The sequence below is a fragment of the Sciurus vulgaris genome, assembly GCF_902686455.1.
Source record: "Sciurus vulgaris genome assembly, chromosome: 3".
In the NCBI taxonomy this organism is placed as follows: domain Eukaryota; kingdom Metazoa; phylum Chordata; class Mammalia; order Rodentia; family Sciuridae; genus Sciurus; species Sciurus vulgaris.
In genome coordinates, this window is record NC_136463.1 from 10,823,437 (window position 1) to 10,837,801 (window position 14,365).

General features: G+C 40.5%; 1 protein-coding gene across 7 annotated transcripts in view; it reads right to left on the bottom strand.

The window, feature by feature from the left end:
• Window positions 1–208: 208 nt before the first annotated feature.
• MAP2K6 (mitogen-activated protein kinase kinase 6) overlaps window positions 209–14,365 on the bottom strand; it is a 109,386-nt gene continuing 95,229 nt past the window's right edge. For all 7 annotated transcript variants that reach the window (XM_079130250.1, XM_079130249.1, XM_079130254.1 and 4 more), the window contains one exon: window positions 209–11,162. In XM_079130250.1, coding sequence (XP_078986376.1) covers window positions 11,085–11,162 — 78 coding nt within the window. In that variant the 3' untranslated portion in view covers window positions 209–11,084. The remainder of the gene's footprint in view (window positions 11,163–14,365) is intronic.

Here is a 14,365-nt window from a genome sequence, read left to right on the forward strand (position 1 = left end):
AGAAGAAAGGAATAACCAGTCAGGTGCCTTTCCCCAGAGAGTGTCACATTCCCCAAACCCAGGATTTCCACCAACAACTCAAGGAATATACAGACTTGCTTTCCAAAATGTCTTTTATTCGTTGTACATTTTCTTAGGAGATCAACACACCATTTCTTTCAGGGACACCTTGCTCCTCAAGGCTGACTGATGCTGTTTGTCCCAGCTATGAAACTCATAGCCAGCACTCTGACAGAGAGAGGTGATTGGGTATTTTTTTTTTTTTTTTTTTGTCATTATCGTTGTCATCTCTATCTTTAAATGGCTGTTGGAGTCAGTTCATAGATCAACACAACACTGAACACAATGCACACGGTGTGAAGTTTTACATACACACGCACAAACATCTGGAGACCAGTTACAGTGTCGGCGGCTGGTCCTTCCTCAGCAGCAGTGTGAAACTGAAGAATATCCTGAGATAGGAAATCAAAGTGAATGCTCCTCGTCAACAGAGGAGTTCAAGTTTGACTTGGTCTCCCAATTTCATTTTCCTTGTGGGGTGGTGAGAGGAAAGACAGAGGGCAATCCTGGGCAACCCTATGACAATCCACTTGGTTTGGCATCTCAGCCATTTCCTGGGTCAAAAACACGAAAACGCAGGTTCAAAGAAATCTTTTTCAAAGCTCCTCAGAAGCTTACTCTCTTCCTTTAATGTGCTCTTAGATGGAAAAGGAGAAGGAAAAGATGAAATTATGCTTTTTTACAAGATACTGGGATAGGAAATTTCACCGTAAGAATGACCCATGCACTTGGAAGGCAAAATCATGCCCACCTTTGGCGATTTTAATTCCTCACTTATTGACTGAGAGAAGTCATTCCAGGCTGCTATGTATGCCATCAGTGGTATTTGCATGAAAACATTATATTTTTTTTCTGAAGAATAGCAACCCAGGAAAGGAGCTTCTGCAAATGTTATAAACAAGCAAGACTTCTTTAAAGCCACATTTTCCCACGATCCAGTCTATTTCAGGGAACTCTCACTAACACAGAAGCTATATCAACACCAGTGCTGTGTCGACTCCAAGTCCTGTGCATGGGCTATTCCCTTGGTTTCAGGATTTTGAGACAGCCTCCCCATCATAATAAGCAATAGTTCAAAAGGGGAAAATGCTCACAACCTAGATAACGGGAAAACCAGGGTTAAAATGAGAATTTCTGGGGCCACCACAGTCAACAGGCCAAGCTCCCAAAGCTGGACCATCCCACAAAACAGATACGTTTAAAGTACAATCCTGGGCCACAGAGAAGCCACCATCTGACATTCACAACTCCCCTTCCCCCACACGGTGATGGGGGATGTTCTCACCCAAGGAAATCTGCCCCACCTCTTTCCATATAGGAAAACGCAAAGTCTACACTGCCCCCAGCTCCTTCTTCCCCTCCATAGCTCATAAGCCAAAAAGTTCCCAGAGCCAGAATCTAAATTTAACATTCACCTTGGAGGCATGGAAACATTCCACCCACATGCTTCAGAGGTCCGCACTGTCTATAAGCTTCTAATGAATTCCATACTAGATGGTATGGAACACCGTACTCAACAGCTCAGCTTGCCTCATTCCTCAAGAGAAGACGCCCCGGCCCCCAGAGAAGAGATGAGTCAAACCAGGGAAGGTTAGCAGCATGGTGCACAGGGCAGGAAAGATGAGAGGGTCCATGGAAAACACTTCATTCTTCAACCTCAAACTCTCCAGAGACAGGAAAACTATGCACCCAAAGGTGTGAGTCAGAAAGGTCCTGTGTGCACAACCTCTCTGATCTGCTTTCAGAATCATTTGGGTAAGAAGAAGAGGTTGGGGGCTCCTGACTAGCTGTGAGATTGCTTCATTATAGCATCAGACATACTTGCACTGGCCCAACCAGCTTTCTTTACCATAAATATGGCTTAAAAATAAAACTCAGGTGGGAAAATGATTGACCATACACACAGATAAAATTGTCTATGATAAAATCTGCAGAATGTAAGAAAAGGTGGTGATTTTTTTTTTTTTCTCACAGAGACTAGATTCATAAAAGGAAGGAGCAATTTCATCTAGAAAATTAAAGCACAAAGGAAGCTGGGAAATCCACCTATTTTATTTAAAATTCTTGTAAAGTTCAAATCCGTAGAGAAGCTCTGTCTACCATCTTTTTTCACAAAATAGATAGAAAACTTTCCTGTATTTAAATAAAGAACTCAAAACTGCATCTCTAACACCTGTCAGCTTTAAAATGACCTGATTTGATGGTTCTGTATAGTAGGAAACATGATCTTATTGTGTAAGTTCATTAGGCAAAGAAAATATTTTCCCTCTAAAAATAATCTATTAAAATGACATTTCCATTCATATAGAAAAATCACTCCACTCAGAAAATGAATTTGAGACAAAGAAATAAATCAGACACAGGGGAAATACAAGAGAGAAATTGTTCAAACTTTCTTAATCACGCCTCCTCCCATAGGTTTATGATATACTTATTGTTCCAAGACAGCTCTGTGAAACCCGAGCGGTGAAATTTCCTTTGGGGGCAAATATACCACATCAGAATTCACCACCAGCCTTTATGTGTATATAAAAGGCACCTAAAGATTCAGTCGTTGTCTAAACATTCCCTTGGGCTCCTTTCCTGACAGATAGACCGCTGAAGTTTTCCATTTCTATTGGCCAAACAGGTTCCTGCTACTTATCCACACACAGCACCTCTGCAACAGCCAGCAAAGGCAACTACATTAACTCCTGTCTCAGTAGCCTGGTCTGTACCACAATTGCCCAAAGAGCTTTAGTTTTTTCCTATTGGTCAATGCACACAAATTAAAACCCCTGCCTCTGCAAACCTAGAAATTTTAAAAATGATACTGCCCATCAAGAGCCCAGTCACACCATTCCCCGTCCGTGGGACAGCCAATGAGGATCAGGGTGTTCTCAACTACTTTAGGAAAATAACTTATTTCAGGATCCCTATTGCATGGTATTGATTTTGTGCATTTACTCTGAAATGATTTCTGTTTAAAAATTAAAATGAACGGTTCTTTCTTCTTACTGCTGTTGACTCCCTAGCCCTGTCAGCATACTCAATACAGAAAAAATAAAAAGAAAGAAAACAGGGACTTTGCAGACATGGTCGACAACAAGATTTCACAGAGTTAGGGTCCTCAAGTGCTCATTTCTTTCCTAAGCTTTAGCAGTCATGGAGGCTTCCAGTTAAAGGAACAACACTCATAGTCAAAAATTCCAATTGGAGGTTGATAGAGGTTCAGATGGGCCCAGCTGAACTTTACCACCCTCTCTCCTAAAAGATCTTCAGATAGAACCACTGAATATGATCTGAAACCACTACTGTCCCTGACTCTTGCCTCTGGAAGTACCGAACACACAAGAGAAGAGACAACATGACATCAGAAGAGAACGAAATAAAACAACTCCCCCAAGTTGCTGCTTCTGGAAATCCAAATCAGCCTCAAGTACTGGACTTGACAATTATTATCTCATTCTCCTGGTGAACACTTGTAAAGTATTTCTAAGAACAATCAGAGCTTTCTATGGGGATCCAAAGAAAGCATCCTCTTCAGAGAACCTTCCTTGGCTTCCACCTTTCCTAAAAGGTCAGCCAACTCAGCTGAAGGTTGTGGGCTCAGATTTTGTCTTCACATTTCTCTCCTCTGAAAGTAGCCAATGGGTGAGCCACATGCTCTTAAAGTACTTTAAACTTTATGCTTCTTGTCCTCAGCCATCTGATCATGTCTCTGTTCACTTTTATGGCGAATGCCATCAGTGTAAAATGGCAATTCCTTGGAATCAATAACATTAGAGAAACAAAAAGTAGTTTTTTTTCCAGATATTTAAATGAATGTCACTCTTTGAATCTTTGTATAGTTCAGTATTTTTTAAGAAAAAAATAGTAATATGGGTTCGGTTGTTTTGGCTTTTTGATGGGTTTTTCCATAAGAGATGATGTCTGCAATGTTGTAATACTGCAAATAAATTAAAGGACACACTTGTCTGTCAGCTTGCTCTTCCAAGGGCTTCCTAATTAAACAGCACTGTTTGCATTTATCTTCTTTCCCAGTCCCAGACATGCTTTCACATCCCTGTTCAGCCTTGAACTCCCAAGTCCAGTGACAATCACCCGAAACAGTGGTCGGATTTGCTTTGCTTAAATATCTTGGAGATTCCAATGGAAGTGTTGATAATGATCAAGTGATGCTAATTATTCATTTCTGACCACAACAGAATATTACTTATGAGAACAGGATGGCCAATCAGCTACTCTTCTTTAAAGGCCCAACAGAAGGTCTTATTCTAAAGACTCCTCCTTCAAATGAGGATTTTTCTAGTTCTCCTAGATACCCTTTATGATTTCAAGAACTAGGATCAATAGGTTTCATTTAGGCAGATGAGTGCACAACTGTTGATTTTGATTTTTATCTGTGACTCTGGGATTCAGGTTGTTGTTTCCTTAGGTAAAGAGAAAACCTGTTTTGAGGTAAATCTCCAGGTCCAACGTCCTCTTAAGGAGTCTCCTAGTGTCATTTTGTGTGAAATTTATGTTTGCCTGCTGATGCAGAAGGAAAAAAATAAAAAGAGACTAAGGCTTTAAGATGTGTTCTGTTTTGTTCCAGAAGAAGAGAAAGAAGAAAGCTCAGGTCAACAGTTGATGTCATCTGCACAGCACTATGTACAGCAAAGAGGACGCAAGACCTGAAGAGCCGAGGCCCACTACCCAGCTCCTCTGCGCCTGTGGGGAAGCAGAGCTCCCACCAGGACTTTGGGACCCAGAAGTTCAACCAGGGTTGAAAACCCAGGACAAAGCACATCAGAAAGAAGCATTTGAACAGACCCTTGAAACAGAAATTCACTGATGATTTAAAGGGCACTCCCTCAAGTCCAAATCACAGTGAGAACCTGCGGCTGTAAGATCACCTTACAATAAGTATTTTGACCCCAAAATGACCTTTCTTACTTTCTGAAAAGATGGACAGATGTGGTAGATGAATTGGAAGATGTTAAGAACTGTATATGTCTCCTAGTTCTGAAGTAACTTTGATCTACCAAGTTCCCAAATCTGACTACAGTTCAAAAACAATTAGGGTTCATGATTCCTCCTGCATGTGATTCACAGCACAGCAAAAGAAAATGCAAAGAAGCCAAGAACCAAGGATATGGTTAACATCAAAGAGAACATGCCTTTCATTGCCAAATTGAACTCAATTATGTTGGTGATACATAGAAATGGAAAAGTTAAGCACTCAGTTTAATCTGTAGAAAACTGTACCATAGTTTCTGGAACAATTAATACTTGCACAAGGAAGGGCAACTTGCACGGGAATGAACAGTCCCCATCCTTCAAGAATTCATTTTCCTATGTCCACCTTCCTAATCTTCCTCTGTAACAGCTGAGCTAAATATTCACGAAATGAAAAAACTCTATTCATGTAATCAATTAGAACTTTGTGTTTAATGACCTAAGACAGGTGTTGACAAACCATGACAGGTGGGCCAAACCTGGCCCATTGCTTGGTTTTGTAAATAAAGTTTTATTGGTGCATAGCCATGTTCATTCATGTACGTATTGTTTCCGGACACGTTCACACTGCAGCAGCAGAACCAGGTAGTTGCAACAAAGACCATATGAAACACAAAAGTACATACTGTCTTGGATGTCACAGTCACATTATCAAGAACAGAGCTACTGATCCTATGGGGACCATAAACTAAAACCATCCCCAACAAAGAAGTGTCTGCAAAATTATGTTTTTCATGTGTAATGTGCATTTTCCTAGGGAAAAGTTCCTATCTTTTAAAAATTCCCAAAGGAATTCAGAATACTCCAGTGAAAACCAAAGAAAATCAAAGAGGATCTTTAGCTGTCAGTATATTTAACAGTGCTGAAACATACATATACCCCCAAGAGAGAGGACTGTGCAACTTCTAGCATAAAATATCTCTTTTTTCTCTCCCTCAAGTTTGGTGGCTTTCTCTTCTGAGATTTTACTCAGACATTTTTTCATCTGAATATGTAAGCTTTCTCTCAGGAGTCTCACTGAAAACCGAAAACTGTACCTTCCATTAAAAAAAAAAAAAAAAGAAAGAAAAAGAAATCCCTTGAAGGTGACCTTCACTTGAGTTCTTTTTTACTTGCTAACTCAATAGAAGTAGAAGATTCCTTGAAGTCATCATGCATGTTAAGAAGCAAAATCCATGCACAAAATTTTAATTCGTTTACTTGATCTGAATACCAGCTATGATGCATTTTTATGATTATAGGATTCTTACCTTCAAGGCAAGAAGGAATTACATATCAAAAGAGCACTTGGGTGGGAAATTAGGAACTAGGTATCCATTGTATTTTCAGGGCAAAGACAGTTCATGTTAGCTACTTTTGAGAGAAACTGAAAACTCTCTCTAAGCAGAGATAATGAAGCTCCTTGTTCAACAAAGATAATTATGAAAAATTAATTAGTCCCTCTCTGATTAAATTCCCAACATTGAATCAACTTCATTTAGAGACATCGGAGATCTCATCAGTCTAGTGCCAGCCTTCTCTAATGCTGGGATTGTCAGTGTTGATTTCATTTTCTGGATTATGACATTGGACAAGGCAGAACTGATGAATTATAGCAAAAAAAAGAATAACTCTTATTAAAAAGTGAACTAGCCAGAGGCAGGCAAAAATAATCAAAACAAAACAGAGTAAAATAATATGGAGGGCTGAGTGAACAAGAACCTGACTTTGAAGGTCACCAAGTGTAGACAGAGCAGACGTCAGCAGAACATACAGCTCTGGTCCCCAAATGGCTGACTGAGCTCTCCTGAGGTCCAGAGCAAACTCACAAACAAGCTAAGATATGGTAGAACTTTTGAGGAAAGCAGAGCAACATGTGTAGGACGTGGTAGGACTTATCACTGTTAAACTGTTGGGACATGATTCTTTAAAACACTGAGCTATTACGTATTTTGGATGAGGGGGCCATGGAAGGAATCACTAAGTCAGAATTAATCGCACTACAAACAATGTTTGGGAAGCTCCGGCGTAGGCAGGTTTTTTGTTAGGTTTGGGGGATACACAGAACCGTAATATACAAACAGTTCTGAGCAGGACCTGCACGTACTCATTTCCCTTTCAGATGGCTTCACCAAGACAAATCTACTCAGGTAACCCAACCCTTCCGAACTTATCAGTCACAGACAATCTTTAGAACCATGGATTATTCCTCCAGGTCAAGGTCTTCCATCATGGCTAATAGATGGACCCCGTGTGTGAAGTCAGTGACTGTCCTGATATTTTATCAATATATACACCTCTGAGATTTTTCCTCCCTCCTTCAACGTAGCCACTAGGGAGACCTAAACTTATTGCCAGAAGGTTGTCTTTATTTAATCTTTTTGGGGGGTTGGGGCAAGTTCTTCATTTGAAATCATCTTCTGAGCCTATGGGATGATGTTTTACAAAGATTCGGTGATGTTAAAACTTCAGTTCTGAGAGTAGATTTCTGGAAATTGCCAAACACCATTTGGTGCTAAATCAGATAAACCAGGCAGGTGACCCAAACTGGAAAAGACCTAGTGTTTCAATTAAAAAAAAAAAAAAAAGTAGTAATCCTAAAGTTATATGATTATACATATAGAGGAGGAAATAAATTTTGGAAAGAGAAGTTACAAAAATATTTTAGTAAAAGCATTTATATAAATATATATATATATATATATAGTCTCTCAAGGTGGCTACTCTGAAGAGCAACACTCATTAATAGATACACACATATAGTAATTGTCTTAAAAATCATTCACATTAAGTTTTTGGCACATCTCTTAAATCAACAACATATGCAGAGAGAGGGACAGAGACTGGTATGTTTATAAATACAAAGAAAATGTATACATGGACAATTGTATGAAACCAAATCAAACACCTTTGGAAAAATGAGCATGACCCCTGGTATAGAGCTATACTGATTCTGCAATGCATTGATGGAACAGACAGGGTTGATAATCAGATTGCCAGTGGAGGCAGACAATTAAATAATCGGAGTCTCGTTCCAGAATACAGATATCTCTTTCCTCTATATATACATATCTGCTTGTATATGCAAGAAACTCCTGACAAACACAGCTTGTGTGTCTTGGGTTTTTGTTTGTTTGTTTGTTTGTTTGTTTTTTAAGTTAGTTATTTAGAATTTACACATGGTTCTTCAGAAATAAAACCATGTTCTAAAATTCAGACTCCTAAGGCTATCAAGCCATTGTACCTTAGTACATGAGTTACCTAATCACCCTCACCTAGCATACTGCTTCTCTGGGGAAAAGGTATTTCAAATTTCAAAACAGTACCCCAGGAACATGCCTTCCTGGACGCTGACAAGGATATTCTCACTGGTGAGGACAGGAAAAGAAACAGCAATTCTTGTTCCTCTTTAACAATCGCTTGTAATTCTCTGCAAACATTAAGAGAAGGTAATTTTAAGTCAGTTCTCTCCCTAAAAGGTACTAGTTCGACGTTCCCAACCCTACTGCACTTCGGAATCACACAAGGACTTGAAAACAGTACCGATCCCCAGGCCCCACCCTGGACCAATTAAATCTAGGTCTCTGGTGGCTGGGGGACTTTGGCATTGCCAGTGTGTACAAGCTCCTCCATAGCTCCAGAGTGCACCAGGGTTGAGAACCACAGAACAACTTCCCCACTAAACTAGAACCATTTTGGAAGTTCCAGCCCTGGGCTCACAGATTGGAGAGGCATACAAATGAGAAACATATTCTTTGTTAAGAATGCTTCAAAGGAGACAAGCGGGCAGGAGTAACCTGACTCAGGCCAGGGAGATGATTTGCTTTATACATTTTACCAAAAGCTACAATGAAGCCAGGCATGGTGGATACAACACCTATAATCCCAGCAACCAGGGAGGCTGAGGCAGGAGGACTGCAAGATGGAGACTGGCCTCAGCAACTTAGCAAGACCCTGTCTCAAAAGATAAAAGAAAAAGGAATCGGGGTGTGGCTCTGTGGTAAAGTATCCCTGGGTTCAATGTCCAATACCACCACCCCAAAAAAATAAAGTTATGATGGAGTGACCCGGATGATTTTCCTACTACTTTTCATAAGAGGGGTGGATAAAGCAAGAATACAGTTGTGATTTTTCTCTTAGTCTCAAAGGAACTATTGGTCTAGTCCTAGGAACTGATTCAACCTTCCATGACCTGTTCATTGGTCATGGAACGATTGACTGCCTTAGAAAGGTGGGTGAGAAACTGAAGAGCTACAATCACAAGGATAACACACCTTTTCTGTCTAGAAACAAAAGAAAGAGGGCAGAGGCAGCTTCAAAGCAGGTAAAGCAGATGAAGCCGATGTTGAATCAAATAGATATCTCCCAGAAGAGAATATGAAGAAGTGAATGGAAATGTCCTACTCACTCTCAGCCACCGCCATGAGCAAGAGGTCAAGAACAAGAGGGGAAAATACAAACAGATAATATCCTATTGCACTTCAAAATCTGAAAGGGGAAGGAGGCTTTGAAGGAGCAATTCTCTACATATTAGAGAACTTGAGACAAGGAAAGAAACAGTAGTTTTCTTCCTTCGTTTCTTCCTTTTTTTAAAAAATCAACATCCTTTGTCTTTGTATTCCAAGAGTCACCTTGTATAAGCACAGTGTCCAGAAGCAATGGTTCCTAGTATGTAGTACAGGTCTATTTTCTCTGTCAATCACTTCAATCTTGGTCCTTGAGGAACCCAGAGCCCCATATCAGAGAACCTGGAGATGTCTTTAGCCATGGTAAAGAACTCTTTTTTTGCTAAGTCAACCTGCTTGGAATTCAGGGTGGAGCTTGCTACTGCATGCTGCTGAAGAACAATGCACGGAAACTGGGCAGTCTATTCCTAGAAACTGATTCAACCTTCCACTACCTGTTCATTTTATCATGGAACTACTGACTGCCTTTAATTTTCTACAGTTGCAGCCCTTCCACTAATAGTAAGGCTTCTTCATTGAACAAGGAAACAAATGGAAAAAAGCAAAAGAGTACACTGATTACAAAGATAATCCTCAGGACGTCTCCACAGCAAGAGGAACAAAAGCAGAAGAAGGCACAGATTCTCTCTGCAGTCTGCAGTATCTCCCCTCATGACCAATAAGTGTCCTTCTTACAAAACACAGATGTTCACAGAGGCGCCTTGGAAGCTGACTTACCAAGTGCATGCACACACATACACACACAAACACAAACACACACACACACGCACACACACACAGAGATGGATATACAGGTAGATATAAAATCACATCACAAATCACTTTCCACTGATGCTATACCACAAATGTCAAGAGAATCAAATTTTTTTCTTTGAGCTGTGATAAAAGTGATTTTCATGTTTTCCAAACTTGGAAAAAGAGCAGGATACCTCAACACCTCACTTAAAACACACAGTCATTACCCAAGGTGGAGTTGAAGTTTGGGAGAGAGGAAAAGACATTTCACAGGAACAGCTCCTTTTTGAGATTTTTTTTTTTTTTACAATATCCTTAAAGATGCATATTAAATAATTTCTTCTGGACCGTAGACACGATTGAACTCAAAAAATAAAAGCCCTATAAATATTGCCAACCCAACCTTGTCTTCTGTATCTCCCTTCTTGCGTAAAGTGGGATCTTTCCAACCAAGCACTTAAACATAAATATTAAAATAATAAATGGGACAAACTACAAATCTACTTACAGTTCCATCACTACTGTAGCACCTTATTGCCAGGGACAATGCATTCATTTCATAAAGAACAAGAGAAATCTGAGAAGCTTAAGGACTCATATGACACATCATTAAATATTTAATCACCTTTTCAAGTCCCTAAGCCTTTATCATATTTCATCCACCTAGAAAGTTCATTCTAAAAACTATAGATTCCAAGGCCCCCTTAGGAGGGGAAAAAGAAAAGAAAACAGGGAGAGAAAACCCTTGGAGAGGCAGAGTAAAATGATCTCAAAGATGACTTTCTATTGGCGCTGTAGTGAACGTGCTTCATCCTATAAACCCACCAATCCACAGTAGGGTCGACAGAGTAAGTCCATTGCTTTCTAGTCTCCAAGAATCAGTTTCACAAAAGATGCCACATCTGTTGCTTTGGATTCATGTAGGGTGAAAAATGGATGTTGCTGAGAAAGAAAAGAAAAAAGCATGGATTAATATTTGTCATTGATAATATATGAGATAAGCAAATTAATGGATTTGTTTCATAAATGAATTAAGTATCCCTGTCACGGGTAAGCTGGATCCCTCCTACCCTTTCCAAAATAAGCACATATCTAGGGATGCAAATACCTTAAAGATACCTTTTCTTCCCCTCCTCCCATTTTGATACCTCTAGGTATCCACTACCAAGAATCTATTGTTTTATTTTTTAAAAAAATATTATATATGCTATATAAATTCCATCTGTAGTAAAATGCAAAGAATGGCAATGACCATCTATTTAACACTCTGACTTATAAGTAACCCGGTCCCCTATAAGGTCATTTTAGACTGATACGTTCGTAAAACAATAGAAACTTCATAGATTCAGATGTTTTCATGTCTCAGGAAACGGGTGATAGAATAAGACATCAACTTTGTTGATCCATGACTGTGCAAGGAGGCATCCTGACCCTTGACTCTGGAGGGCTGGTCAGGACTGACAAAGTCAAAGCTATTTTCTAAGCCACACCTACAGCCAAGAGTTGGACTTATGTCTTTTCTTGACCAAGTGCTGATCCCTCTGGAAAATAAACTGCAAACTACTGGTATGTGCAGAAAAAATTTAACCTGGAGATTAAAGGTGGGACAGGAAAGCATGGTCTGTATGCATGCAGCTCAGACTAAGCAGACTTTAAGAAACAAAATTAAGTCTTGCACTCTGCTGGGGGAAAAGGTGAGGGATGGCAAGAGGCCACATATTCCAGAATTATTTAGAAGAACACCAATCTGTTTTCTCCCTGCCAGAACAACAACCCTCCCAAGTTGCCCGGCTGTGTTACGATGAGTACCAGGCCGTCATGGGGGGGACCTTCCACCACTTATTAGGGGATACATCAGATCATGATCCACAGGACTCATCGTGGAGACAGAACCAACCAAAGCAACTCAAAGGGGGAATTCCCTCTGGTATCCAGTGCCACGTCCCCCCCAGCACCCCCACATCCCCATCTGTCTGGTGGTACTATTTTCAATGACTGGTCAGCACTACATGTGAGCACTTAGCAAGCAGACATCTGGGTGACTCACTCTGTTTCCCTGACATAGGGACTTAGTTTGCAGCCATCATGTTGCCTAGCTGTCGACTCTCTAATTATAATTTTTTAAACCTGACAGCAGAGGGCTGGATGAGTCAGCTCTGTGGGGAACTGAATGCCCACCCATGGGAGTTTAGGGAACAATTCAATGGGGAAGGAACAAGGAAAACTCGAAAACAGGTGGTCTGTGACTCAGAAAATGGAAAGGAGGCTTCCTGCTTTAGGTGGAGGATACGAGCTAGTGCTGGCTCTGAGCCTGATACCAGGATATTCAGTGAGGTTCCAGAGGCAAGGTCCTCATCCTGGACTCCCTCGACTACCAAGTAGCGGTACCACTTTCGATTCCTAACCACTTAACACGGCACACTTACCAAGTGCCTTAGCAGCGTGCTTTTTAGCTTTCCCACATCCTCTTGACATTTGGAGATGTTTAATGTGCTTAAAAGCTTTTTTACTATCAAAACAGGACACAGCAGACCTCAGATTGCCTTGGCGATTGCTTTTAACGCCAGCCAGCCCCACCTCACCCCTTGTCCTGCTGCTATGAGCTCAGTGGCTGTAGCTTGAGTCTGTGAATGAATTAAACAACCTGATCTGAAGTCTTTAATTAAAAAAAAAAAAATGTTCAGGCATCTTTCAGTTTATTCCCAGGCTTGGAAATGGGTGTGAGAGCCAGAGAGCAGGGGGTGGGGAGAAAGCAGACAACCATGTGAAAATAAATGACCTGCCTTCTCGTGGATTTTGAGGCTGCCTGAGGTTGGGAGGGAACCCAATGCCTTCCGTAAGCCACGCACTAGGAATATAAAGACAGCCATCTGGAGATTAGCAAAAGAGGTACCAAGAAGAATCCTCAGACCATGGTACCAGGCTGGGTTTCTCAACAGGACCCAGGTACAAGAAGGGAGGACTCTGCACCATTGTAGCTCACTGTCCTGCCTAGAGGAAGCAAGGAAGCTCATGGACACACTGTCAAGGAGCAAAGGGGCAAGCTACGTCACAATAGGTCTCCAGAGCCCTGCACACCTCACCTCCCAAGATAATGGTTTCTGTAGCTCCAGGCATTCTTGTTTCTCACTCTAACACTTTTTAAGATACTTAGAGAACACAATGATCCCACCGGGCAATCACTTGAATGGTCTAGTTGCCATTTATGGCAGTTATCATCTAGGAGGGGGTTAACAAAGGGCAGCCCACAGCCAACTCTAGCCCACTTCCTGGTTTTTAAATAAAGTTTTATTGGAGCATAACCACACCCCCTGTTTTCATTCACATATTGAGTATGGCTGCTTTCGGGCTATAACAGCAGATTTCCATAGCCATAACAGCAACTGTATGTCCCACAAAGCCTAAAATACTTAACTAACTAGACCTTTACAAGAAAGTTGGCTAATACTGACTCTAGAAGAACAAATCCTGTAGAGTCATGGCCTCCAGGTGAAGTTTGAGAAAACAAGCAAAAAATATGATCTTAAAGCACAGATAGCCCTCAGTCTTAGGGAGAAAGTCATTGGGGATTTCCATAAGCAGTACGTGTCTGGGTTAGGTCCTTAATTACATGGTCCTTCATCTGGAAAAATGATTCCTTTCTCTCCCACCTCCTCACAAACTCCTAAAATCTAAACAATAGCCTCCCAGCACGTGTTTCTCAATACTGAAGTCAAGGGAGTTTGGACTCAGATTTTCCATTTAAAAACCTCAATTCCACAGGAAAGCAGGCAATAGTTATGGTCTTAAAAGGCAAGTTCATTTCCAGTACCACAAAGACTAATGCCATAAGGAGAAGGGGGGAGAGTCCACATGATCTTACAACACTAATATGTATGCCAAAACATATCACAGTGTTAGAATATATTGAAAAGGTAGAAGTCAACATTGACCGCCAATGCACATTAAGCATGAATTTTCGCTAATGTGCTCTAATGAACTTTCCTATAATAGGTTCTCTGGAAGAAAAAAAAAAAATATGTTCTATACTTTAAAAAGCTACAACTCTAGAGAAAAAGTTCTTCTTTTATCTTAAATTGGTTATAAAACAAGGAGACTTTAAAATAGGATTACAGATTCCATAGGATCCTATAAGAATCAGTCTA